General features: G+C 34.6%; 1 protein-coding gene across 1 annotated transcript; it reads left to right on the forward strand.

The window, feature by feature from the left end:
• Positions 1–7,983: 7,983 nt before the first annotated feature.
• On the forward strand, positions 7,984–8,875 carry LOC109535963. Its single transcript, XM_019902011.2, has one exon. The coding sequence runs from the start codon at positions 8,035–8,037 to the stop codon at positions 8,818–8,820; it is 786 nt and encodes a 261-aa protein (XP_019757570.2). The 5' UTR covers positions 7,984–8,034; the 3' UTR covers positions 8,821–8,875.
• Positions 8,876–27,826: the final 18,951 nt, after the last annotated feature.

The raw sequence follows: 27,826 nt of genomic DNA on the forward strand, positions 1-27,826 counted from the left end.
TGCAAAAACACCTAGTAAAACAAGTTTGGAAGACATTGTTAAGCTGTTGATCGTTGACTGTATCGAAAGAAAAAAAAACGCGGTTTTATATATGATCCTAATTGTTGCAGTGGAGTCTATGTGCATTGACCTAAAGCCATATTAGGTTGAATTTTGGACATCAAAGCCAAGACCAAAATTATTCTTCGTGCAGACTGTTAATGAGCTTGTGTTGCATCGAATATTAATAACTCATGTTTTTTATTAGGCGTTCATTTTTTTAGCCTAGATTTGGGTTTCATTATGCAATGGAACAAACGTTTTCAGTTTTTGCATGAAAAATGCTTTTAAGCTACGCATTAATCTGAAACAAACTTTACATTACGAAATCTGTTTAAATAAAAGGTAACTTCTCATTTGACATGAAATTGCAAGTATTTCGCATAATAAGCAGGTGATTTTGGGGCCGTAAATCAATTTAAAACGGTTTGAATGATGAGTTGGAAAGCAAATATCCTCCTCTTCCTCCAAATAATATGTGTGGCAGTTATTAACTAGTAGATCCGAAATATTTGGTTAAGGCAGAAACAGTTTTAAGAATGTATTATTTGATACATTTTAATGCTATAATGGTATGGCGTAAGACTTGAATTTATAGGTGCATTCAACAACAAAATTGCATTTGTTGCAAGTTTGACAAGGTGAGCACATTTGAAGAGTAAGAGAAAAATATAAAAAAAATGTTTGCGAAAATTTCAAATTAACGGTTGAATATCGAATTTCAGCTCTGTTATTAAGTATTATTTTGAAATGGTCCCATGCTTGATTGGCAACCTATTGGAGTACTTAAGCATTGGAAAAGAAAAATTACGATCCTTGCGTTCTCTTTTACAAAAGTTTCCTTCTACATTTTTTTGATGAGAAGTCAAAGCAGCAATGCATTAACATTTGGCAGATTTACATAGCTGAAGCTGTAGGAAGTTACCTGAACAAAGGGCTAGAGACACTGGAAGATTGACCCCAAGAAGATAGCGGACGACAATAGATGTTTGGCTTCCAGACACAGAGGAACAGGTATTGGAGATATTTGGAGCAGAGCCTTACAGGGGTACGCAGAGCATTGCAAAACAACATTTTCCAAGGCACCGAGCAAGAGCTTCGTTCCTTCGACGTATGAAAGATATATAGAACAGGACACAATACACAAATGGTTTAACGAAGGCCGGTGCAGACAAGGCCTAAAAAATGTGAAAAGTAACAAATTGTCGAAATGTTCGAATGTTTCTACGGATCCCTGTGTATATTGTTTCTATTCCAATGAAACTCCACTTAAATTTAAGCAACAACTTTATTCAAACTCACATGAGCCCAGAGGGCGGATCTGTTGGTACAACCAATAGGCCTACTACCGACTATTCACAGGCTAGACTTAAGCTACGTATAATACATTCTGTACTCTTCCAAAAACTTGAAACTACAAAACTAAGGATTCTTACACGAGTTAACTGACCACCTATCCCCATAAACTGATGAGTCAGCATATCATATGTCCGTTTGGAGACAATAACTACCAAGGAAATGTGCGGAGGTCAGTCAGTCAGAAGTAGGCAGTCAACGAGTAACTTTTATGAACTTTTGTAATCTAACAAAATAAAATTGAAGTCTCTGAAGACCTCCCTGACCTAAAATAAGACGAAATTGTGCTAGATTTGCCTCAGATGTGGAAGGGCCCCGGAGAGGATGGTATCACCAAGGAAATGCTGCTGCTAGGAGGAACTGCTGTAAACGAGTTGTTGAGTAGAAAGTAGTGTTCTGAAGACTGGAATAATGTTCAGGCTGTGCACGAAAAACGAGATAGACTAAATATAGAAAATTATTTACCCATAAGAGTCCTAGCTCATCTATATAAATTGCTTACAAAAATTGTCACCAACAGACTATCCAACAAGTTTGACAGCTACCAACCTCCTGAGTAAGCTGGGTTTCGCAAGGGGCATGGCACCATAGAACAGATACAAAACATTAGAGCACTAGTAGAAGAATTGAACGACCATAACATCCCCCACACCTAGCTTTTTTTTGTTTATTTTCCTGACTGCGTGTAATTGTTATTATATTTTTTTGATTGTATATTATTAGTTATTTTTTTTTCCTTGTTTATATGTATTGATGTCATTTAGTAAGGCTAACATATGTGAGTGTGTGGCTCAAAACAAATGTGAGGTTTGAAGACAGCCAAGCCTAAAATAAATCTAATGTTTCCCAAATATGGGTTTGTGTTGTTTGTGAATTTTAAAATCTGATAATCTGTTGTTTCGCCAAAACGTAATATGAAATAAACAATATGAACATTTTTATTTTACATTTTGACTGAAACCCAGGAAAGAAAAAATACAATTACACCTACACCTAGCTTTTATTGACTATAATAAGACTTTTAACTCTGTCGAACTCTAGGCCATACCTATTCCAAGCCACGGATAAGCAGGAACAGGCAGCAGATACAGGGACCCAATTAAGAACATTTATGCTAAAGCACCATTGCAAATAAAACCAGAAGATGACCCAACAACGAATAGGATAGATGTCTATAGGACAATTAAACAAGGAGAGGAGACGCCATTTCGCTAAAACTCATTACGCTAGAATTAGAGGACGTTTTAAACAGCTCAAATGGGATAGCAAAGAGATTAACATTGATGGTTGTTATTAAAACTACCGTACTAAAAGAAGCGTAGGGCGACTTCCGAAGCGTATGGTTGGACGACATCAGAGAGGCTGCAGGCATAAACTGGTATCATAGAGCAGTAGATCGAGACAGATGGAAGGACTTTCGAGAGGCTTATGTCTATGAGTGGATAGTGAATGGTTGCTGAAGAAGAAGAAGAAGACGAGGAGAAGTCATGAATACAGCAATTTTTCTGTAATTAATGTATTACCAGGGACTATGAGGAAGTAGGACAGAATGTACAATGATAGAAGTTAATCTCTGGATTTTACCTCGGCCGTGAGGAAAGGCTTTGAGTGAGGAAACAGTGGACCTGGAATTCCACAGAACACCAACTGTATGCGGTGACAAAATGACCTATTCCAGACTTTGTCAATGGCAAACAAACGAATTGAAATGGAAAGTAAGTAAATTAATGTATTTACTAAAAATTCTTAAATCTACCACCTTAAACAACAACAGGTAGATTTTAATACTCAATTATTTAAAATTTAATGTGGTCTATGTTCTGAACTCTTCTTTCCCAATGAAATATTCATAAATATTTATAATACGTGCGTGTATTTTACTATGAATTATCTTTTTAAATTTATATGGCTTCTACCAAGTAGTGTTCGAATTTGCAGTTATGATGTACCGTGTAGAGTTTACTTCTGAGAATATACTAATTTAATACATTTATAATTTAACGATTAAACGAACTTACCTGTGAAGTTCAATCGAAACTATATGAGGCGCCTGGTCCGCAGAGATCACCCCCTTCCTTTCCAAAATTTCAAATAATTGAAATTTTACAACATTACAAAAATTTATATTAAATGTATCTAATTGCTATTGAGACAAGCGAAATGCTATCCTCATGAGTAAGCGTTCATCCAAAGAATTAATGATAATAAGCACTACTGGAATAATTTGAACATATTTGACATAATTAAATTCAAATAATTTTCCTGAACATGTGTTAATATAATATCGAATAACACTGTGTTTCTAATCACATACAGTATAATCATGTAATATTAATGAAAGTGACATTGCAACTTGAAATTTATTAGCTATAAGTAAATTACCGATTCCGGTTAAATTGTTTCAGCTATTTATTATCTGAATTTATTCAAAGTGTATTATTCCAGAGGGTTTAATGGTTTATTAATATTGTCAGATCATACTGAAAATTTTCCCAGTCCATAAATGAAGAACACGGTCACCATTAATTTAAATTTACTTGATTTATGTATGTGGGGAAATTATAATGTAGAATAAAATTATGTATAGTGCATTAATGATTTTTTGACACGCTGTACAACCTGTATATTCTACTCGGTTAATTTTATTTCATAGCATATTTGTGTTTTTATTGAGGTTGCAACAGCGCTTACTACTTATTAACCATAACTAATAGACACCTAAAAACATATATTTTTGTTAAACATTTGCGACAAAAATCGGTGACTATTTCTTTCTCAATTAGTACCATAGGATTACGAGTCAATTTTTTGGGAACATTTTTGAGTTCATAAATAAATATAGAGCTTGAAACTGAAATTAAAATTTATAGCGGTGTCAGTTTAAATTAATATCTATCGATTACTATTTAATGCTCACTTTTACTCTGCGACAGGAATGGAAAACTTGACTTTTATTAATTCATTAATGAATAATTTCTTTTAGTTGTTTTCTGTTGCAAACTAATAAGATATATTACTAACTTCATCGAAGTTATGTGTTCGGACTATGGCTCCTTATAACAAATATTTAGCAATTAATACTGAGCTTAAACGCTGTTTTGCGGTCGTTAGCTGTACTTGGCAAATGAACTCAAGCTTCTGAATGTGCTTCCGCTTGCCAGACTTCATTATGAACATGTCAAGAAGTCGAAAACCTTCTTTCTGATGAAATATGGTCCGTTATACCGAACAGAGATGAGGAAGCGTTTACAGGATTGAACATAAATTACTTTTACATTTCAATACCGATCCGAAGAAAAGTGTTTCGTTAACAAATAAAGTCTTACATATTTATTTATTTACTTGGGGATTTAAGCAAGTGAATTACAAGTAACTTGTGAATGATTTTCACACGGGCTTCTTCTTTTTTTTCGGTGACATATCAGGTCCCCTTAACGTTGACAATAACATTAGCGAGTTATTTGCGCTTTTCGGCTAATCGCTAATGTTCGCCAACCACTCATCACAAGTATAATAATAACGATAATAGTAACCATAACTGTATTAACAGTCGTCTACTTCGAAAGACGTTTGATTCCATACATCAACAGAAACTCTTATAAACACTAGATGAGTGCCGCATTAATAAAATTACAGAAAACCAATATAGAGGCAAATTTAAAATTGAGAGAGTATTGAGCCAATGAGACGCGGTCTCTCCTAAATTATTCGTAGCTTTATTGCAGTGTATGATAAACATAAACGAAGCAAAAATAAACCACCTATGCTTAGCAGATGACATAGTGTTTATATCAGATAATATTCAAGAAGCCCAACAAATTCTAGCAATGGTAAATAACAAGGCAAGCAAGATAGCGCTGAAAATAAATCGAACACCTCTCGTTAAGTTCCTATCCTTAATTAAATGATATTAAACATGCCAACTTTTTCAATTTATTCTGAAGATTTGGAACAGTGCTATTTTAAGTTTTTGCGATCATATCTGGTAAACAGTTGACCGCAGAGGGAGTGAACCTTATGTCAAAATTATTCTCATTTGTAAGAGAATCAGTTGCGACATATTAATACAGGATTTTTCATTAAAGAAAACACAAGTTTCATTTGCCAGGGATTTTTGGGAACCCTGTGGAATGCATATACTTATAATATAAGTCCTTTTGAGCGACGAAACGCATTACAATATCTTTAAATAATTATAGACCTATAAGCTACGCCTTTCAATCCTCAAGTATGTAAGGCCTTCAGTAAAGCGTGTCAAGTGTTCAAAAATCTTATGAAATCCACAAGCAAACGCTACTATTATCCAGCTCTGCCGTTTGGGCATATACGCACGTTCTGTCTTATTGCCATCTTGCGCTAGCAATTAGTGAGTGTTGTTCAATTGTGATACAATAAATTTCTACCGTTGATCAACGGCCGCGTTGTTGCTCTCCTACCCTCCCGGAAAGAAGAAAATACATTCCACAGTAAATTAAACCTCATATTTATGTTACCTACAACAGCAGGTGTTATTTTGTGGGCTAGCATTTCATCTGGTCTTCCAATCTTCTTAACTCTTGCTGGTCTTCTGCACTTTATCGATGGGATAATGGATATGTTTTGTACAGAGCCAATTGGGAAGGCGTGCTGTGCAGCTTTCTTTCTTTTGCAGAATGGGATTGACTCTGCGGTTGCCTTTACTGTACTATAATGAACCGAACCACATTTCCAATCATGTGCAAGAGAACCTCAGGCAGAGCAATATTACAATTTTAAATTGGCCTACGCAATGCTCTGACTTGAACCCGATATAAAACCTATGGGAAGACGTAGAACGAGGACTACCAGCTGAATTATTTGCCAAAATGGCCTGATTTCAGAAATTTGGAGAAACCTGCCACTTCATGTCTTAGAAAGTTCAATAGCCCCCAATGAATATGCGATCGGTTATTAAATTTATCAATTCTTAAAAACTTCATTCTTGTTATTTTGGAGTGTAAAATAAAATAAAATCAGTTGACCTTCATAAAAAATATCGCAACAAATTTAGTCAAAACTATTTTTAAAATAAATGATTACTTACATATGTCCAATAGTATATATATCGATGCTTAAAGTGAGAAACCTCGTAAGTCTTTTTTATATAAATTTACAGGAGAAGCCAAAAATGGTTACACTCTTTAATTGAAAAATTTGAAAAATAGTTTAAATTACATATAATAATGTGATATGCTGAAGCATTTTCTGGAGATATAAGTACATACCTTTTTAAAATTTTTCTTGATTAAAAAGAAACGCACTTGACTTGACTTTTACTATTTAAACTTCTTCCAAAAAGTAATCCTAAAACGCCAATTTCTAAAATAAAAAATCAATCTGTTTGCAATAATAAGTAAATATATTGTTTAAATAAATAAAACGACATAATTTACCAAAGCTGTTTATTCAGAAATTACAAAAAAAACATTTTCTAAGTAGATACGCAACTAAATCCTGTAGTTTTGATATTATTAAAAGGACATTTTTCCAACTTTCATGAAACTGATCTCAGGTGATTATTTTTATTCGCTAATAAGGCTGTTATAAAATGGTCTGAAGTCTTCTAGGATAAACTGTTTTAATTCTTGGAGGTGTTGGAACTTATTAGGTTTACTTTTAAGCACTTTAGTATACAACGATGGAACTGTAATATGAATGTCCTCATTTTTTTGCTTACGCCTTGCAAATTCAGTCCAAGCGTCTTCGTAATTATTATTAATTATTATTGCCTGGGCAATGGCGGTATAGAAAACACGAAATATATATTTTTTAAAGTGTGAGGAATATAATGAACTTCATACGGATTTTCTATTTTAGCAGTTTTTCATATATTTGCACATAACACCCGGTCACATACACCTGCCGATTTTTTTATTTGCCAGGGATCCCGAATATTAATAATGTACTTATGAGCTTTCGTAGGATTAAAGATTTTGATTTTTTGTAATTGTTTATGGAATAAAAGGATAAATGGAAAAAATCCACTTACAAAGTTTTGCACTTTAGCCATCGATTTGTATTTGCAAATGTCTTCATTTATCTAGCTCAGCGATGCAACGTGATTTTAGTTAGCAACCACCTTCAATTAAAATTGCCAATCAAAATAGCATCGTGGCCATTGCTTCACACGATGCGAAATTTTTAGCAACAATTTCAATATGTTTTCGAAACAGCTTCTATACAATGGTTCGATAGTGCAAATGAATTGAATTACCTAAATGTCGCACTTTCGTCAGGAAACAAGGGTAGAGTTAGATACAGGATTATATAGATATAAGCGAATAGCAATTTTGTTCTTTTATTTTCCTTAATTTTTTATGAGTTGTACTAAATAAGTTTCTTCCTTCTTAAATACCGCTGATGGCATCTAACTAGAAATGTGAAATAAATCCAAGAATGTAATTTATTGATTTGCAATGACACTTTATATGAATATTTAACACCAGACTCTTTTGTTTTCACTAATAGAATAAATAGCTTCTCATCAGCCTTCACAGAAATTCCCAATTTTGGGTCAGTGTTAAATCGATGATTCCGAATGTTATCATTTTCAGTATAAAACCAAACTTGCCGCCACAATGTTTCACAGTATAGTTCATCTTCTTTTGATCAGCAGTAAAAATGTTTCTTAAATCGTGTGTGTTGTATTATATTGTGTGTGGTGGCGTCATATTTGCAGAGCTTCCACAAGATACCAGAAATCTTCAAGACGATGAAAATTTAGAGGGATATTTACCTTCTGGATGGAAACCCTCAGGCCCTGCCTTTAAAATACCGGAATCTCCCCAGTTTACATTCAAATCTCCCAATGAAGGAAGTTGGAGCTATTTACCTCCTCAGACAAATGGACAAAATCCTGAAGTCAACAGTCAAGTCACCAAACTGTTTGACGGGTCCGAGAACACAGATACTGGTTTCAGGTCAAGCTCTTCCACCGCAGAAAATACTGGACAAGTTTTCGAGAGAACTGGCACAGAAGTGCAAGTTGACTTAACGTATTCCATACCTAAAGAGACGCTGGCAGCCCCACCAAATCAACCCCCTGTAACATACGGACCTCCTCAAGAAGAAGTCACTACTGCAGTACCATCACCTACTGAAGAATTAACCACTACCGTGTTGCCCACGACAACTGAAATAATATTCGAAGATTTTAGCAATGATACTTTAAACAACGACGAAGGTAAACAGAAAGAAAATCTGTTGGAAGAGACTAAAGACGCAGGAGCAAGAGTATATTACATTTACCACCCTACAGGACTTTTGCAGAAAGTATCGTATCGTACAAAAGATGATCAAGCTAATATGGCATACAGCGCTGAACTTAAGTATGAAAATGTTGAGCCTATCAGAAGTCCAGTATACACATACGATCCGGAAACGTACGCTTTCAAGCGATTACAGTAAACCTTAACATCTATTTATTTGAACGTGCAGTTATAGGAATAATTTTTTTATTATTTGATACCTACTAAAAAAATCATACATTTTTCAAAAAGTATATTTGGAAGAAATTTGACGACGGATACAGAATGAAGGAAATCTTTCAAATCGAAATATGGGTCGTATCTTTTATTGAATTTTCTTAAATACAAAAGTAGTTGGATCATAAGTATACACAGGACCAGCGACAGGTTCAACATTTTCATATTTCAGCTTGGCGGAGAATAACATTTGTTTCACATCATCTTTGGTTAGGTAGCTAACCTTTTGCAGCAACCCTGAAGGATGGTAAATGTAGTAAATTCCAACATCTCCTGCTTCATTCTCGGTTAGTTTTTCATTCAGCTTCCTGGCACGTTCTGCATCAATACTTTCTGAATCTTTGTCAGTAGTAGTTAAAGGTACTTCGGTGGTCGAGTCTTCTTCACCAGGTGATGGTTGTACTGATGGTGGTCCATATATTTCGGATAATTGGTGTTGCCGAGCAATTCTCAAGTTTCTTTCGAATGGTAGTTCAGCATGTACCATTTTAACTATTAAAATCACAGTAAGAAAATAAATACTCCTCATATTGTCCACTCAAATCAGATAAACTAACTAATCGAAATTATGTCAATGGTATTTATATGTATTCGTCGCTGTTGTTATCTGATCAAAAATTCATAAGATGTAACTGCAAAACCATTTAAAACGTTTCGTATGACCTACTCATGTATTGTTTTGGGCAAGAGCAGTGCCATTATAAAATTACGTTGTCTATTGTTTTAAATGTGACATAATTTTCACAGTCTGCTCGTGTTTACCAATTAACACTATATGCACTGTAAATTAATAATTATAATTAAATTATAATGTGTCTAAGTTGGCTAAGAAAAATCTCAAAAGCTGTTATGTTGATACTCGCATATACTGCATTTGTTGCTGTGGTTGTAATTGCTTTCCCGTTAACAGAATTTAAATTATATTACTAGCGCTAGCGCAAATACAAAAAACTTGTTATAATAAAAAGTAATAAATCTGATTGGAAATGTTAAGTGAATTTGTGTAAAACCCAAAATTACCCATGTTGTATAAACCGCTACATTTTTTTAATTTATTATTTTCGCTATTGTCTTTTAGTTTTACAAATCTGAAAACAAAGAACTTACTAAAAACTGCAAATAGAGTAATTGTTCGTATTGTTTTTCGTATGTGGAAGGTCTCTGTTTACATCCTTTTATTATTTAAATTTCCCAAATTGCAATAAATCTTATCAAGTTAGGCAACAAATGACAATTTTGTCACTAAAATAGTAAATTGAATGCATGTTTTAGTTCAAAGAACTCACTCGTGATGAAAAATGAATTGTTGTCTTTAGTTCAAATTTTACTATGGTACAGATAATCCCATGCATCCCACTGCATAATCGATTCTGTTATAATCTTACAAAATTCGTTTCCATCGCTTTAAGAAAAGCAGCCTCCATAAAAGAGTTCTTCCATCTCTCATTATCACCAAATAAAATTTAAAATAAGCTTTAACAATATCATATTTTTTAAAATTCGTATTAGAAATGGGAAGTGAACTTGCTTATAATCTATTTTACGGCCATTTTCGAGTTTGTCGTTCATTAAACTTCCCGGGTTCAGTCAATTAAAGCGTATTCTCGACGTAGATTACTTCAATAAGCACAAATTGGCTTTTAAATCATTAATGAGCAAAATGAAACAGTATTTACACGTTTTGAAAATCTGCAAGCCTCGACGTCTAATTGCTATGTTTGAACCCTATATGTATAAAAAAATGTGTGAGTTTTGACTGTTTTTCCAACTTAATTGAAGAGTTAAATTTAATAATTGAATGCAGAAACACGTACATCCATTTATTAAGTATGCATTGGCAAGGTTCGTATCTTCTGAGAGCTCAATAAGAGCTCTTTTACACGAGGATACAGCTGTCCGCTGATTCGTGGCAGACCGAAATCTCTGATGCCATTTACATTGCGGGATACTCATCGCAGACTTGTAGCAAGACAGTAAAATAGTAGCCGGGTTCTCATAAGTAGCAAGTCCATATATGAACAGGTCCATAAAGGCCCATAGAAAATCGGGCCCCGGAAGTCGTAAAATTGCCGGCAGACCGAAATTCAGTTGCCGAAACTGATTGTGAGAAGTATCCCTATGTGTATCGTTCCATAAGGCTCCGAGTTCCAACGAGTATCCGAATTAATAGTTGCCGGGTAAAAGTATCCTCGTGTAATAGGGCTCTAACTGCCAAACCTTACATAGGGTTAAGTTACCGACAGGTAGCAAGCACTCTAAATGTGATTTTAAAGGCGGAAGGGTGTAACCAAGCCAAAGAGTTGATTGGAACCCCAAGTGACGCCAAGACAACATCCAAATGGTTGATGTCAAGGAGTCGCTGGGCCCTGACACCTACACCTACTAGGAATTGGTGGGGTGGGAATAGCCCCGTGTGTCCACAACGTGGAATGGCGGAGGAAACATTATACCACACATTTGAAGTTTGCCATCGCTGATCGTCTACTAGGAGGCGCCTCCTTGGGGCCTCCACACTCTACCGCACCAAACGGTCTTCCTTAGAGTGGAGACGGATCCTTGCGTTAGTCAGGGAGACAGGACGCCTGGGTGGCGGAGATCAGGAGTGGTTAGGTGGGGATGGATGCAGGGGGAATGGCGAAAAGGACCTTTAAGGCCTACTCGCCGGACCTATCGGGTCCTCTTACAGTACTACTACTCCTAGTGTTGAAATTCGTTGAATGTACCGGTTACCCTAACCTGTTTCATTTTCAGTTGAGCTTTCGACACTGAAGTAGTAACACGTAACTTACTATTAATGAGGAAGCTTACCTCGAAAAGCAATTATGCATAATTTCTGATACAGTTTTTTGCAAACATCCCAGTTTTTTATAATAATGATTTTTTTACTATGTTTTCGGTACTTCCGATGTTTCGGGTACACCCTCAGATAATACCCCCAGAGGAATGACGCAAATTTTATATCACCCTGTAAAGGCGTGTACACAACGCTTTACCGACCCGGCAAATAACACTTTCAATGAATTCGGTTATTTTTTAAACCCAAATTTAGGGATACATTTTTTTGCATTTTTCTAAATACATTCTAATGGGCATTGAACAAAAAATCTTGACAATAATTTTTTTATAAATTACTACAGCTTTTTGATTGAGGACTTCAGTTTTAACCGACGTAACATAAAACAACTTGCAATGTTTGTGAAAACTTTTTTTCTGATTGAAAAAACTGATTTTATCTGGCGACAAACACGTCAACATTTCTGATGGCTAAAACAAGCTACATAGGTACTTCTTCATATATGTATTATATACGACCAATTACGAAAGAATATCTGATCACATGGCATTAACTTATGAATTAGATATATCAATAGCGTAGCCTTCAATATGCATTTCAGCAAATACTTGAATTTCTTGTAAATATTTTACTTGCAATGGGATATGGGAACAAAAAAATGTGAAAGAAGTAGCAACTTACGTTGATAATCACATGCTCTCAAAGATCGACGAAAAAAGATAACTTGAAGACACACAAAGCCAAATATTAAACGCTGTAAAAAAATTGAAAAGATAGAAAATCCATTACATTTAGGAATGTTTTCCGGGCTTTGAAGCCTTGGTCTATCGGAATTTCTTCCTGACGTTTCGTCCACAACTGCGGTGGACATTTTCCACAGTTGTGTCCGCAGTTGTGGACGAAACGTCAGGAAGAAATTCCGATAGACCACGGCTTCAAAGCCCGGAAAACATTCCTAAATGTAATTTGACCGGCCGTAAAAGCCTTCATAGTCTGAGAAAATACATTTTTACAATTATTATAGACTCTAAAGTTTTACACTTGTAACCCACTGCCCGGATTCCTCTGGTAATAATTAAACTAAAACGAGATCTGTATAGACTATATAAACGAACTCAAGACAAAGCACTAAAGAAACCTCCTAATAACTTGAACGATCATACAATTTTAGCCAAAAACAATCTATAAACAATGTTTGATTGAGACACTAAAACAACATGGTCCTTGATGTTACCTATAATTAAAAAGCAAAGTATTCACAGTAAGAGAAGTTTATATCTTCCTTAATATTTTTAATTCTATTTTAGTAGTATGTCGTTATGCAGCCTTGTAGATCCAAACGTTTTGGACATATGAGTCGTTATAATATTGAAAAGCACCTACGTTTTTGAACACGTACAAGGGTTCAAATACGGTTCGTAGAGAAGTTTCGCATCGTCAACTATTATAGGTTTAAGATAAAAATTAATTGAACTCTTAAATTAAACTTTATTGCAATACGCATTATACACAACTATTTAAAAAGCTATGCAAGCGAGACGAGAAGTCACTACTAAATAATTTTGAAGAATACTTACCTACATTAGATAATATGAGAAGCTGGAAATATTTTCTACACTATTTATTCAGTACTGAAAACGTTTGGCGACCTTCTACCCCGCGACTGTCTTCTATTGCATTATGCAAAGGAAAAAATAAACACTGAATTGTGGCAATCCAGAATAATGAAATACAGGGTGAATCAGCGAAACGATTTGTCCATCGACCATCGGTTACTCTGGCCACATGACCCGCCCAGTTCCACTTCATACGCAGAATGATCTCGACAGCATCTTATCCTGCGTTGTGTCTGATGGTTCTATTTGGGATTCTATCTCGGAGGGTTATTCCCAGCATTGAGCTCTCGTTCCATGTTTTGCTCCACAACCCGCTTGTTCTTTTGAAAGGAAGAACTCGAGTTTGTTTGTTAAATGTGTGGTTAAAGCCTTCGCGTACAATTTGTAGATGTGACTTAATAGGCTGATCGGTCTATAATTTTCAAGATTTGTATTATCTCCTTTTTAATGTAAGATAATATTTTGTGCGTTTTCTCACTAAGATGGTGTTATCCCTTCGAGTAGATACCCCCTCTTAGATCGTACAAAAATTGCTACTGAAAAAAAAACGTTTATATAAAAGTGTGATGGTGGTTATGACGGTCAAGTTTATGTTTTTAATGGAATATTCAGCTTTTTACTCCAGATTCTGATTCTTCAGCGAATTGGAAGTATTTTTGACAATATTATTTTCCCCACTTTGCCCTTAAGGTGCGTACCGTTTTACATCGACCGATTATATCCGCATAGATTTGAAGGGGGCTGCATATTAACTCGACAGCCAGATAACTTGACCTCACTCCTGAAAGTTCCCTCAACTGATTCCAACGATGTGAAGCAGAGAATATGACTCGATTTCTACGAAATATCTCCACAAGTGCTAACAAGAAGTTCTTCATAGCAACGTTAGAAGATTAGAATTAAGCCTGAAGGAAAATGTGATTAGGGCTGAACATTTGTTTTAATATTACCTTGAAATTGCAAATTGCATCGTTTATTTCACAAAAAAAATGGTGTGCGTCATGGGACGCTGGACAGAAGTGATAACATATATTTATAGAAACCATAAAATATTGAACTTGTTTAATGCATTATGTCAATAATAATTCTATTTTATAATTTTAATATTTTTGTTAGTGTAATAATTTATAAATGGATCAGGAATAGGTAAAATTTAATTTAATTTTCTTTTGAAAGTAAAATATATTTTTTATTTGCAACATTTAACATTCTTCAAACAGAGGTTGTACATATTTATATACATATATACATTTAACTTCTTGGGTTTGTGTAAACTCTTCTTCTTGAGTTTCTGTATTTTTTGGTCGTAATTTCTAATTTGCTTTGTAAAATCTTTGACGTTCAGTACTAGTTCGTGTTTGATGAAGCTACTTTGAGTTGATCTATTACTGAATGCTTTTTTGCGTGATAGAAAATAAGAAGACGGAACCTATGTTTTCTGAAATAATCGAGCTAAACTCAAATATTTTTTTAATTAAATTCAAAAAATGTTTATTATATATTATTACAAAACAGTAATGATTTTTATCATTTTAATCAATCAATAATATAATTCGGATAAATATAATTGCTTACAAAATAGATATCTAAATATTGATTATTTATTGTTACAAAATAAAATAACAAATAATTGAACATATTATTGCATTAAAAGTTATTAATAATAGTTGTGACACTTTATTTGCACTTAATCTAGAGCGTTCCTTATAAATTTACCCTGCGATCTTTAGAGAATATGCGCTCAACATCTGGTTAATAATTGTCTCCGATGAAAATCACAAAACAAGTAAGTAGTAAAATTTTACCAGTTCGGAACTTTGAATCGTGAAATACAATGCAAATGGACATCATCAGGGCAGCATCTGGACTACAGACGGAGAGTAAGACATAGGGAATCGGTACCGGGATTCTATCGATACGATTTAATTTAATTTAATCTTTTCTTGATACGAATTTGCGTCCGCAATCAATCAGGCGATTTAAAATAGGTCCAACAGTTTTTCAAAAACTTTATTGTAGTGGATCTTAGGCACAATTTTGTGTGCCGAATCATCGGTACACGGCAATGGGCAATCTCATTTGCAATGATAAATACCCGGTCGTTTGAACATGATTTTTAGAAGTTTGTAATACATTTTTCTGCAAATTTATGGACGATCGCATTTTTTTGCAATTAAACTGCTTTAGTGTGTATAATTGTGTGTACTTTAATTGGAAATTGAAAAGAACGTGAAACTGGAACAGGCATATAGTACATGAGCACCCTTAGCTAGTATTTGCAGTATCTGCAACTTCTCCCTTGTTGATTTATTGTTATCAGCATTATAAAATAAACGGCACCAAACACAATAATATCACACTCAATAATTGATATATCAAAATCACCGTCAGTTTAATACGCAATGTGTATTTGAAAAGTTTATCAGATCTACAGATGCGCCCGCACTAAGAGAAAAATGTCGAATTCAAAGTGCATATGTGCATCCCAAACATCAGGCGCGATGAGGCCGGAGTGGCAGCNCCGCCGTTACGGCTCGCCGTGACCGAGAAAAATCTGTTCAACCTCCCATAAAAAGTTTTAACTTCAAAACAATTATTAGAAAGTTTACTTTTGTTAGCTTCCCATATTCAAATGTTGCTATGTCGAAAACTACATATTGAGTTCGGCCGGATAGTCCTCGACAAAAAATAGTTCGAATTTAATGTAAAACATGAATATGTGTTAAAAAGTAGGATATTCCATAAAGAAAAAAACTTGAGTGTCATGACTTTGTTTTGAGCCACCCTGTATACTTTAAAGTCAGAGAAGAAATAGGTTGGTGACGACCACAACACTCATATAATAGTCGACATATATATTATATACCTAGGTCGAGAAATAAGCTATTATACAGGGTGATCTGGTGTATGAAAAGTAAAATTTAACTTTCCTATTTTAAATGTAGACTCCCAATTTTTTAGCATGGTTGGATTGGCCGTCCAATTGTGAGCTTGAGCCACCCGAGTTTTGTTAACTTATCTCTTACGGTTTTTGATATACTTTTCATACGTCCTGTATAGCTGGAAAGCCAAATGTATTTTACATGGCTTGGGCATCGGTATAACCGGAAACAAAAGTTTCTAAAACGACTATAAGTTGGAAAAATCTTTATGGGCGTCTACATAAATCACCCTGTATACTGAGACATTCTCTGGTGCAAAAGAAGGCGATCTGGCCAAACTGTTATTAAGGGAAAGTGTTTGAGCGCCCTGCTATTGATGGTGAAAGTTCTGAAAAAGTTATGATTTTTGAAATATCGAGCGAATGGTCCGATGGATTGGATGGCACCCTGTATGGTTTTTGAGAGTATCGTTCTAAATAGAGAAGGTGATATAATGACTTTAATTAAAATAATTCATTTTAAAAGTGGTTTGAAAAGATAATTAAAAAACGTCTTAAAGTACGTATGAATAAAAAAAAACCTGAAAGGTTCAGGATTGTTAAAAAATTAGAATTATTTCCCGTACACTAAACAAACACCTTTTTATTCTTTCAAGGTGACACGATGCAGCTTTCGGTAAGTTCGGCTATACATTTTCCATGGGAGATCGCTTTTAGATATTGTTGACTTGTCTTTTATTATATTATTGCATGTAATACTTATGCTACGAGGAACGACGAGAAAGTATTTGTATTCTGTATTATGTTATTTCAATTTCTTGTTTTAATACGAACGTAACAGCAGACATGTAAAACAAACCTCATTTTTGTGTGAATTACACTTTCTATTATCTTGGAAGGTAATTTGTTGCATTTATTAGTGTTTTCTTCTGTAAAAAACATTTTGAATTAAAGAGGTCTTTTATTCTCTAGGGATTTGTGCCATTTTCAAAAACAATATTTGCTTACTCGGTTTTTCTATCTTTACAATTTGATTTTATACTACATTTTCTTCTAAATTTCCATATCGATTTTTTTGGTGCGTGATATTTATTATTGTTTAGAGACGTTTGTTGCATTTGAACTTGAAATCTTCAGTGCTCGATATAGGACACTCGTAAATTTGGTTCCCCTAAAATCAGCAGCTTATGCATAATAAGTATCTAAACTTTGACTTCATTGACCGCTTTTTCCAATGAACAATTTTAATGATTCCAATGTAAAACAATCAGTTTTTTCTTTAAATGGCACCAACAAACTTTTTTGGTCCAGCATGAAAGTATTGCTATTATTAAACAATGATAAACCAAACTAAACAGAACCAAAAAAGCTAGTAGGTTCAAAAATAACAGATTTTTTGGCATTTTTTTATGTCAATGTTTGGAGGCTGCCGGCACTCACATGTTACAGAATGGATACCTTAGTGTCACCTGGGGAGTTAGCTTAAGCCTTCAGCTAACTACTTACCAAATTTGAGTTTTTAATTTAAAACCTTTCCTTACATATAGCTTGTTCCGTAAACATCTGTAATGGCAATTTTGCCTTAAACAATTGACATATATCATAAACATAACATAAACATATCAAAAGCTATAAGAGATAAGTTAGCAAAACTTTTACCCAAACTTGCAATTGGAAGGCCAATCCAACCATAGTATAGAAATTAGAGGATTGGATTTAAAAAAAGAAAATAAGGTTTACATTTTCGTACACCCTATATAGCTAGAGGTTTAAATGTATTTTACATAGTTTCGGCATGACTCGTTATGACGGGAAAGAAAATCTGAAGTTTCTAAAACAACTGCAAGTTGGAAAACTTCTTATGCATGGTCTACCCAAATCACCCTGTTTACCGATCATTTATATGTCATGAAGCGAAGGATATACCTAATCTACGAGGTATTTAATATTTTTCTCGACCGAAGTCGACATAAGGTGTCATTTTGAAAACTGCCACGCTTAATTCCTTTCTAGCAGTTAAATATATGAAAAGTCGGAAACATAAGTTATTTTCCAGCCGCTATTTCTGTGCGATCTAAAAGGCTCTATATAAATCGTTTTTGTTAATTTCTTTAATAATGAGCAAAACTACTTTTATTCTGTGGTGACGATTTTCTGTGCAAATTAGCTTAAAGTATTCTTCAATTACTCCTTTTGAAGCAAATGTAGGAATCAACATCTATTTTCGCCACTAGAATGGCGTGTTGTGAAAAATATCCGCAATGAATTATGCGAATGTTTTATTGGCAGTCTGATAAAGGTATATTTGGAAAATGCATCAAACCAAGTTCCAGTTGATTCGTCACATAATTTACTTTTATCTGCAGTTTGTCTTCTACATTGAGAGTATGTAACTTTTCAACTATTATTTTGATTGCCTTGAAGCATATGATAAACTAACTCAAACTATATCGTCTTCACCAATCTAATAGTGAGCTTACAGCTAAAACTCCCAATTTAAATTCAAAACATCATCATCCTTGTTTTTGTATGTGACGGGAATGAAATGCCTGAAAATCACTGAGTGTGGCCTAATTTGGCAAAATTGAACATTATATTTTGCATCTTCATTTATTATTTTTAGCAGGAGCGGAGTAAAAATTTAAAAAAAATTTTTAAGATTAAAATTATTAATGCAGTGTAACTATTTTTGTGATTCCTAATACTATTGTTGGCTAAAATACATGCTTCGATTATGTTCATATTTAACAATATAAATAAAATACGACGGAAAAATAACATAAGATGATGTATGTAATTTGTACTGAAAATTGCTCCAATTTAAGGTCGTAGTCATTTTGTAGGTAATTCAGATGCAGTATTTTTTTAAGTGAAGTTTGGAAATAAGATATCCTCAGCAAAAAGCAATCCTTATTTTCTTGGATCATGTATTTTTGTAGTCTGAATCTTTACTAGATGTTCTGTGTAAGTAAATTAATATAAAATATGTACACATGAATGAAGTTGCTCTTTGTTCTCAACGAGATGAGGGCGGAAGCAGCGAAATGTTTTGCTCCACAAACGGTTAATACAAGAAACGGCAAATAAATTTGAAATCTGTTTAGTAAAATTATAGCATTGAAGGTATAGATTACTGAAATTATTCTCCATTGTGAATCATGAATAGAATAGATCCAGTACCTTGTCTTTGATGAAATGCTATCTACCTAAACGTTTTCATGATAGCTAGTAGAATCACTGTTAAGAAGACCTAAACGTTCATTGAAACATAAAAAAAATAGATCTTTATGTAGCTTGGTCTACGCCAATGAACGATTGCGAAATTTGCTATATAAACGGATCATTGCACCAGTAGACTCTTAGTATAATCAAGCGATAATCAAAATGCATGTGTTTAGTATTGTATGTGTTCTACTTTGTGTGGCCTGTAGCTGCATGGCGAAACCTTATCATTACTCATATTATATTTCCTCACCAAATCACTATCAAACCGTGGAAGTAAACGACGGAGATGTTAGCGTAGATGGAGCCCAATTTCCCACAAGACCAAATGGACCAGAAAATCCAGCATTTAGACAGGGTCGTGGAGGGTTTGGAGGAAATCGGAACCCCTACCCACCTGGCAGATATCCCAGTGACCAGAATGAGCCAAATTATCGTCGAGAATGGAGTCCAAACTACCCAGATATGCATGATAGAGATTTTAACCCACAGTTTAATCGACGAGGTCAAATACCAGAAAATCGCGGTGGAGTATATCATCGGAACAATGGTCCATATGAAGGAGATTTTGACTATCGATTCAACCAAGTCGATCCAAACCAGCGAAGACCATCTTTTCAACAAGATAACTTTAATTATTACCATAAATTTCAAGGCCTGCGTACCAATCCGGAAATTAGAAACCAAGACCAAGCATCGAACCCTCAATACGCAACTCCGAATCAAAGAGCGGATTTGACGCAGGAAATTGATGAAAGTAGTGATACAGAGAAAGAGGAAGTAACGACTTCTCAGCCATGTTCGTTTTGTGGAGTAGATCGAGTAAACACGAGAGATGGAATAAATGGTGATAATGTCGATTCAGATTCCGAACCGGTTGAGCCGAAAATGGTGGGTGGAAAAAGTGTTCCCACGTTTGCAGTTGATAATAGTGCAGTAACTCCAGCTAGTGTTATTATACCTTATTATGTATTAACGTAAATTTAAGCGACTTAAAAAGATGTAAGCTTTGCTTAGATCTCAATGTTAGTTTGTATTTGTCCAAAGCTCAGTAATGCTTTGAATGAAAAAATTGTAAATTTTCAGATATTAATTAAATTTATTGAATTACTTAGGTATGTGGTTTTTGTTAACAACGAAATATCCAATAAATGACTATCCCGCATGGCAGTTTCTAACATTTTATCTAACATACCTCGTTTCAGTTTGTGTGCACACAAAAGAAAACCGATCAATTCAGACCTCCAACTCGTATTCGAAATTCCCGAGAGAAAAACAGCAGATAATCCCAAGGGTCCTATAACAACTTGACATTCTGGATAGATTTTCTATTTCATTCAGCACCAATTTTGTGAAAAGTATATCACAATATAAAGAAAAATATCTCTCAATATCATTCTATTGCATATTGAAACTTTTTAGTTTACCTTTTAATCTGGAAAATAAAATTATGTTTGATGGATCTTTTTATAGTCATTCATTAAATGTGTGATTATATTCTTGTATGAGATCATTTTCTAGATATTTCAAATGAAGTACCTTTATATGCGAAGTTTATACCAAGACACATTCATTTACAACCTTTCAATACAGGATATCTCCTGCTTAGATGCATACGAAAAATGAGGCAATTAGGACTATTAGGACGTAAACGAGGATTATGTTAAAAGTTTAGATGGTCTTTTGATATTTTTGCATTTAAATTATTCAAATTAATTAGTCTGCATTATGCAAGCTGATTGAAATTCAGAATTTCATGGTTAAACACTAACTTGATGATTAGTTGTTTTTAAGTGGAACACTTTTTATAGTTTCGAATAATATAAAAAATATTCAAAAGTTTAAAATGACAAAATATAACTTCAGAATGTTCAACAAATGATCTGTAAAGAAATACAATTAAAAGTGTTTTTGCGTCTTAAAAAGCCAGATCGAATTTGAAATTAGGAACAATTTACTGCTTTTGACAGTATACGAACAACTAAAAAACTCTCCTGATTTCAAATATTATCTGCCTGCTGAAGTCGCATAAAACCCTATCATTTGTTTATTTTTTAGGGGCAATTGTAACTATATTATAACGAGGACGACCAAAAGGTTTCATAAATGTTTCCCGTACAGTAACCAACCAAAAAAATGGTACTTTTAGAAAATGATTTGTTAGTTTTAGTTAGATGTGGCAGTAACAGCATACTAGTTTCAAATATTTCATAGAATTGCTGCTCTAACGTTGACTGCGAATAAATTGGGAGTTGAATTGGACCGCCCCATCTTCACCTTCTAGCTGCTTATCATGTAATGCTTAGACGATTAAATGGATGAAAATTATGCTATGTTGTTTGGTGAAATAAATCTCCCCATTTTAGGTGGAGTTCCAGCTTATTTAGCTTGACCAACTAGTAAAGATTTCTCAAAGGTCTCCAGATCTGTCTCCTCCAGGATTTTCTTATGAGATCATTTGAATATGGTTATGTGTAACACCTCACTTAATAGCAGGCAATAACTAAATAATCGAGAATCACCAAAATTTACACGAAAAAGCTTTTTATGAATAAGTTTTGATGAAAAAGAACCACATAGCATGGCGTATGTACCGCCCTATAGCAGGTAGCTTATAAAAAAATTGAATTTCCATTAAAAACTGACTATTCCAAGCTTTTGCAAAATCTTAATTACAGTTGCCGAAATTACGAAATAATGTTGAAGTAGAAAAATGAACTGTTACGCTCTGTATAATCGTAATCGAGTAATATATCACACATCATGGTTGTATATTTGATGTTATTTATATTATTTATTTATATTCGTATGTTTGAGTAAGTCTTATTCAGACAGAAACTAAAATCTGCAGTTAACTTAGGGCGTATTCATTACGTATGTATACTTTACATCATACTGCAATTTTTATTATCAAAAGAGCAGATGCTTCAGATTGAACGTGTTTCGGGTAAAGCCTGTAGTGAAATCTTTCGGAATCATTTCATTCAATTGCTGAATTACTTTGTGCTAAATAAACACTAACTTAAATGTTATTTAAAAAAACATAATTATCAGAATAATTTTTGATGATGTTGCACCTTAAATTTAAATTATTTATAGTAAAGAGACATTTGCCAGGTTTCAGATTTCAATTTCGATGTATTCAGAAGTTTCAAATTAAACTTCATTCCGATGAGAATTAGAATTAAATTGCTCGGCTTCGAAAAGTTAGCAACAAAGTTCGACGGTTTATTATGTATGTTGTGGAACTTCGGTTGGTATTAGTGTATGATTAAGCATTTTCATAAATTAGCTGCCAAAGGCAGGTCGGTCTGGTGGGAATACTTGTTGTGGCAAAACCGAATTCACTGTTTACAACTTGGAATAATTGTTTCTTAATACTTCATATACCATTATACAAAAATAGAGTATTAAGTGTTGATTGAACAACTTAAAAAAATGCACTTTGATTTGGTGAACTTCTTTCTTGGTATCCTGATATAATGGTTTAATACAACATTTATTTGAATTGATAAATGAATTGAATTCAAACTATGAAGTTAAAGGATTTTCATGTTCATTTTTTCATAACTGAAAATTGTCTCTAGTAATGATAATTTGTTATGTGTAGGTTAGTCGTGGTTGCTATGATCGGATTGTTAGACGATATTTCGAATTGCAGAACATTTATGAAGTTAAAAAAAAGTTTAAACACGTTCTATTGTTTTTATCCCTAACTTTCAAATTGGTAATTTTTATTTAATGAGCATTTGGGTTAAAACTCTTTATGTATATTATCGATTAGAACTTTGCTTCCTCGAGTCAAACTTAATCCTGTTACGCAACGAATCCGCAAAGTATTACGTATTAGTACGTTCAAAAAGTTAGAAATTTTGTCAAGTTTGAAATGACGTTTTCAAACATTGAGTAAAAGCAATTTGCTTTAATCAAGATCTCAAAATGTTTTATCAAAATTTTAACGTAAGAACTTCAAGATCGACCACTATCAAATGTATGGAGGAAGGGCATCTCAAATGTATGTCTACACGAGGTGATTAAAAGTTCGCTCGATTCCTCTAGAGCCGTTGTCTGAGCATGCTTCTCATCTTTCTTCTCAGCCTTGTGGTTGAAGTTTAATACCTTTTAAAACCATATATTATAAGGTAATCTGCCTCATTAACATTATCCCAGATGAAAAATGGTCAAGCGACAGGAGAAGACCACATTTTGCCTGAAATGCTTAAGGAAAGTGATATCAAGACGAAACTAGAACCAGTGAAACTATTCACTGAGTGCTTAGCAGGAAAACATGTACCCAAAAATTAAGAGAATGCTATGGTTGTTCGGGTCTACAAGAAAGGTCCCCCGACTGATCTCGAAAACTACCGGCCGATAAGCTTGCTATCACAAATATACAAAGGAAAAGTATAAATTATTCACTAGAATAATCACAAACAGATTAGAGCGAAAACTCGAAGCTTACCAACCAAAGGAACAGTAAGTTTAATTTGGAGACAAGTTGATAGTCTGTTAAGGAACAATTTTTTAATGTTCCTATCATCTCGAGGTGATTGACATGTATATAAACATAAGGTAATTCAAAATGGGCGTATTTCTTCTTGATGTGTTGTATGGAGCATTGTAAGAATTACAGAAAGCGAGTTATAAAAATAACTCTCCTTGAAACTAAGATATTTGGAAAAACGGAAATCAGAAGTTGGGCAACGTTGTTGTTTAATCGCAACTGGAAATAACGTTTCATTTATTACCGTTACGTATAGAGCTTCTGTTTTATACCTAAATCAACAAAGGTAGTAGGTGAAGTTAAAAGGCAATTAGAAAGAATGGGATCACTTTACAGTTGTTAAACTGAATCAAGGCAAAGATGCTCGAAATTTTTAAACTCTTTTCTATGTCCGCGTAAGTGTTTGTCATTATGTAAATAGTACATACTTTCCTGACTGTGTTTTAATTCCTGGGTTTCAGTTATTTATTGTCTCTATTTATCAATTAAAATACGTTTCGGTGTATTTTTCCACCATCATCAGTTTTTATGTGTAGCGTTGTTGCTGCTTTAAGCCTTGGTATACATTTTGCCAAGGCTTAAAGCAGCAAAAATATATAGCAAAATACTAACATTTTATTGCATACTTGCGTACTATAGAACGAGGACCACCGGGAACCACGACGAACAGTATGTTTCTCAGTTGAAGCCTCTGAATATTTCCTTATTAAGAACAAACATTTTTAAGGGCCCATTGCGGAGCTGATGTTACGATCAAAAGTTAATACGAACATGGGGTCAAAACTGATTCGTTCCGGATCTTCAGGGCGTTAAAGTTTAAGAGATTTTTAGACTCACACTGTATAAAAAGACAAGTCAACCGCCTAACCAACCAAAGAAGAACTACATGGAAAGCCTTCAATCGCAATTATGGGATTGCCGCAACTGGTCAGGACAGCTCACTGCAGGACCACAGAAGCCAAGGCTGCCAAATCCAGGAAAAGAGTATCACCACTCTAGATCCCAAGTAGAAAGCGAAACTCGAGCCACTTAGAACATAATTTCAGAAAATATCCGGCTGCCAACGCAGAACGAGCGCGAGCTCTCAACGAGCAAGTATATGCTGACTTCCAGAACTCGTAACCCACGATAATCCGAAGATCCAATAAAGAAATGATCCAGAAGATCATCAAAGGGACCAAGAGGATAAAGACTCAGGGGCATGATGGCATCTGTTATGCAGTTCTCAAGAAGCTACCAAAATCCGCCATTGAGGACTTCGCCACTGTGGCAAATGCAATTCTGGATATCTCATACTTCCCGACCACTTGGAAGAAGGCTTAGTGGTTTTGATCTTTCAAAACATGTTAAGCCAGAAAGCTGCTCTCAACCTACGGCTTTATCATCTTACTACTATTTAATCTGAAGTTAAATCGCAGTGCCATCAGCAAAGCTAGCGAAGTGCCGCACCAACATCGTCTTCCTGACTTCTGGATGATAGTTACTGTATTTGCAGTTACTGTGTGTGAGCCAGGACCTTTGGTTCTTCTAATCAGTCCAGCATACATTGTGACCTGCTTGCGATCGATTCGAACCATTGATTGAGATTTAATTTCCTTTCAAGTTTGTTTGGCCTTTTTAGCTCCCCATTGCTGACCTTAAATAGGTTTAAAACATGTTTTCAACGTGTACACACACACCCAATAGTCGACCTGCAATGGTGACACTTTATTTGTTTGCCTCGTACATTGACGAGTGGTTTGGCTGGTCAAGCTGGGTTGTTGAGGGAATAGATACCCATCATCATGTCTTGGTGATTCGCTGCTCGCTTGAGATACCATTTTGGTGGTCGTCTATCATGTTGACTAATCTCGTTTCCACTCGCATGACGTAAGGTTTGTCTCCCGCCTCTTCGACGACCTCCTGGGCCCCTACCAGCTACTACCGGACAAAAGAACCCTAAAGAGGGTCTACGTAAATTTGAACTTCTATGGGTATTCCATTTGCCGCATCTTTGTTTACGAGTTTTGGTCCATAAGGCTAGTCAGCAGCCAGTCAGGTCGCTACTTCCACACCCTCACAACTTTCAAGATGCTGGTACTTAGACCACTGTCAACACCGGTACTCAATGTGCAGTGTCATCTCCGTAGATGCTAACACCGGTACACACTACTGTATACATTGACTCTGGAAGCTTGCTTACCTCCAAGTGTTATTTTCTTTTGGCGCCACTAGCCGGTCAGATTATCTCTCTGACCATTTTTTCCAAACCGTCACCTAGGAACTCGCTCAATGTAAAGGAATATTCACTGGACTTTGGCCATCCCGTTTTCACCTCTAATTTGAAATTCAGCAAAACACTTAAAAAAGGGATACTTGTTTGTTTTATCGAGAGTTTTGTGTGTATGATCGAATGTACGCGTCGATAATTTGTTTTTCTCCCAAAACAAATCATTCGAAATTTTTTAAATTTCAGAATTCACGGTTTAGACTATTATCTTTTGGCAAACGTTCTTAACAAGCCAATATTGTTATTCTTGAACTACTAATCACGTGACGTTTCGTTTAATTCGAGTTTGATTCCAAAAAAGTAATTTTATTGAATTCATAACACTGCTACTACAAAAACTTTTATCGCAATGACATAATTAAACACTTTAAATATTTTTTGAGAGAGTCGTTAAACTTGTAGTGATGATTCTGTGTATTCAAAGGAAGTAATAATCAACGGAACTGTCGATTTTTTATTATCTCCTGAAAAGCTATATTTTCATTTTATTTGAAGGCCCCCTAAAATTTACAGGAGCATAAAGCGTCAGACTTCCACGCTTCGATGATAATTAGAAATTGTTTTTATACAGGGTGATTCAAAATTCAAAATTCTTGGGGAATACGAGAAAAATATTGAAAATTTTTTTTTCGAAAATTTCTAGAAGATATTAACAGTTGAAAATCGAATTTTATCTTTGTTATTAAGCATTATTTTTAAATTGTTCCATGTTTAATTGGTAGCATATTGAAATACTTAAGCTGCAAAAAGAAAAATTACGATATTTGCTTGAAATGGCGAAAATTTTTGATATTAAAAAAGTTCTCTTCTACAATTTTTTGATGAAAAGTGAAAGCGGCAATGATGTTTTTCGTCATTAACAGATAGTTACATGTGGATTTCCCTAACAATAATTTGTCAAACAGTGACACTTTGAATTTCCTTTCACGAATTTGCGGATATGCGATTAGTTCAAGGGAAATGCTACAGTAGCATAGCAGAAGCTGAAAGAACTCACGCCAACAAAAGGCGAGGAGAGTGGTTCCAGGAAGATAGTGGACGACAATCGATGTTCGGGTTCCAGGCACCAAGGAACAAGTATTGGACATAACCGAATCAGGGCCTTCCAGGGGCACTCAGCGCACAATAACTGACACTTTCCTAAGCACCAAATAAATAAAGGCTACATTCCTACCACGTTTGTACGATACACACAGCACAAGGAGATACCAATGGAGCAGGAGTTAATTAACTGAATACGAGAAGCTGCTTGGTAAGAGTGGATAATAAGGAGATTACACAGGCACTAGCACTAGCTCGTTGGTGTTGTATGGATTACTTGTGAACACCAAACCGCGCAGAATTCGAGGTTATGAAAACAGGTTGACGTTTCGAAAGTACGTTGCCCAGTCAACAAATCTTGTTGAATTGACCGTTTATCCTTATCCATCTTATTGTCAGTCTGTATAATACCATGGTTACCGGAGTTTTAAATAATTACGAAGCAACAGGTATTTGCACAGTGTTAATTAGGCAGATTACCTTGAAAAACATTAGCTGCCGTATTTTGATATAATTTTTTGCAAATTTCTCAGTTTTTAATAACAATTCATTTTTTTTACTATTTTTTCTGTACTCCTATAACAGCGCCAGACAACACGTCG

This window comes from Dendroctonus ponderosae, unplaced genomic scaffold (assembly GCF_020466585.1).
Source record: "Dendroctonus ponderosae isolate FM_Combo_2020 unplaced genomic scaffold, Dpon_F_20191213v2 Dpon_F_20191213_1, whole genome shotgun sequence".
NCBI lineage: Eukaryota > Metazoa > Arthropoda > Insecta > Coleoptera > Curculionidae > Dendroctonus > Dendroctonus ponderosae.

Coding starts and splice junctions, on each gene's coding strand:
- LOC109535963 (XM_019902011.2), top strand. CDS start 8,035: ATGTTTCTTAAATCGTGTGTGTTGTATTATATTGTGTGTGGTGGCGTC.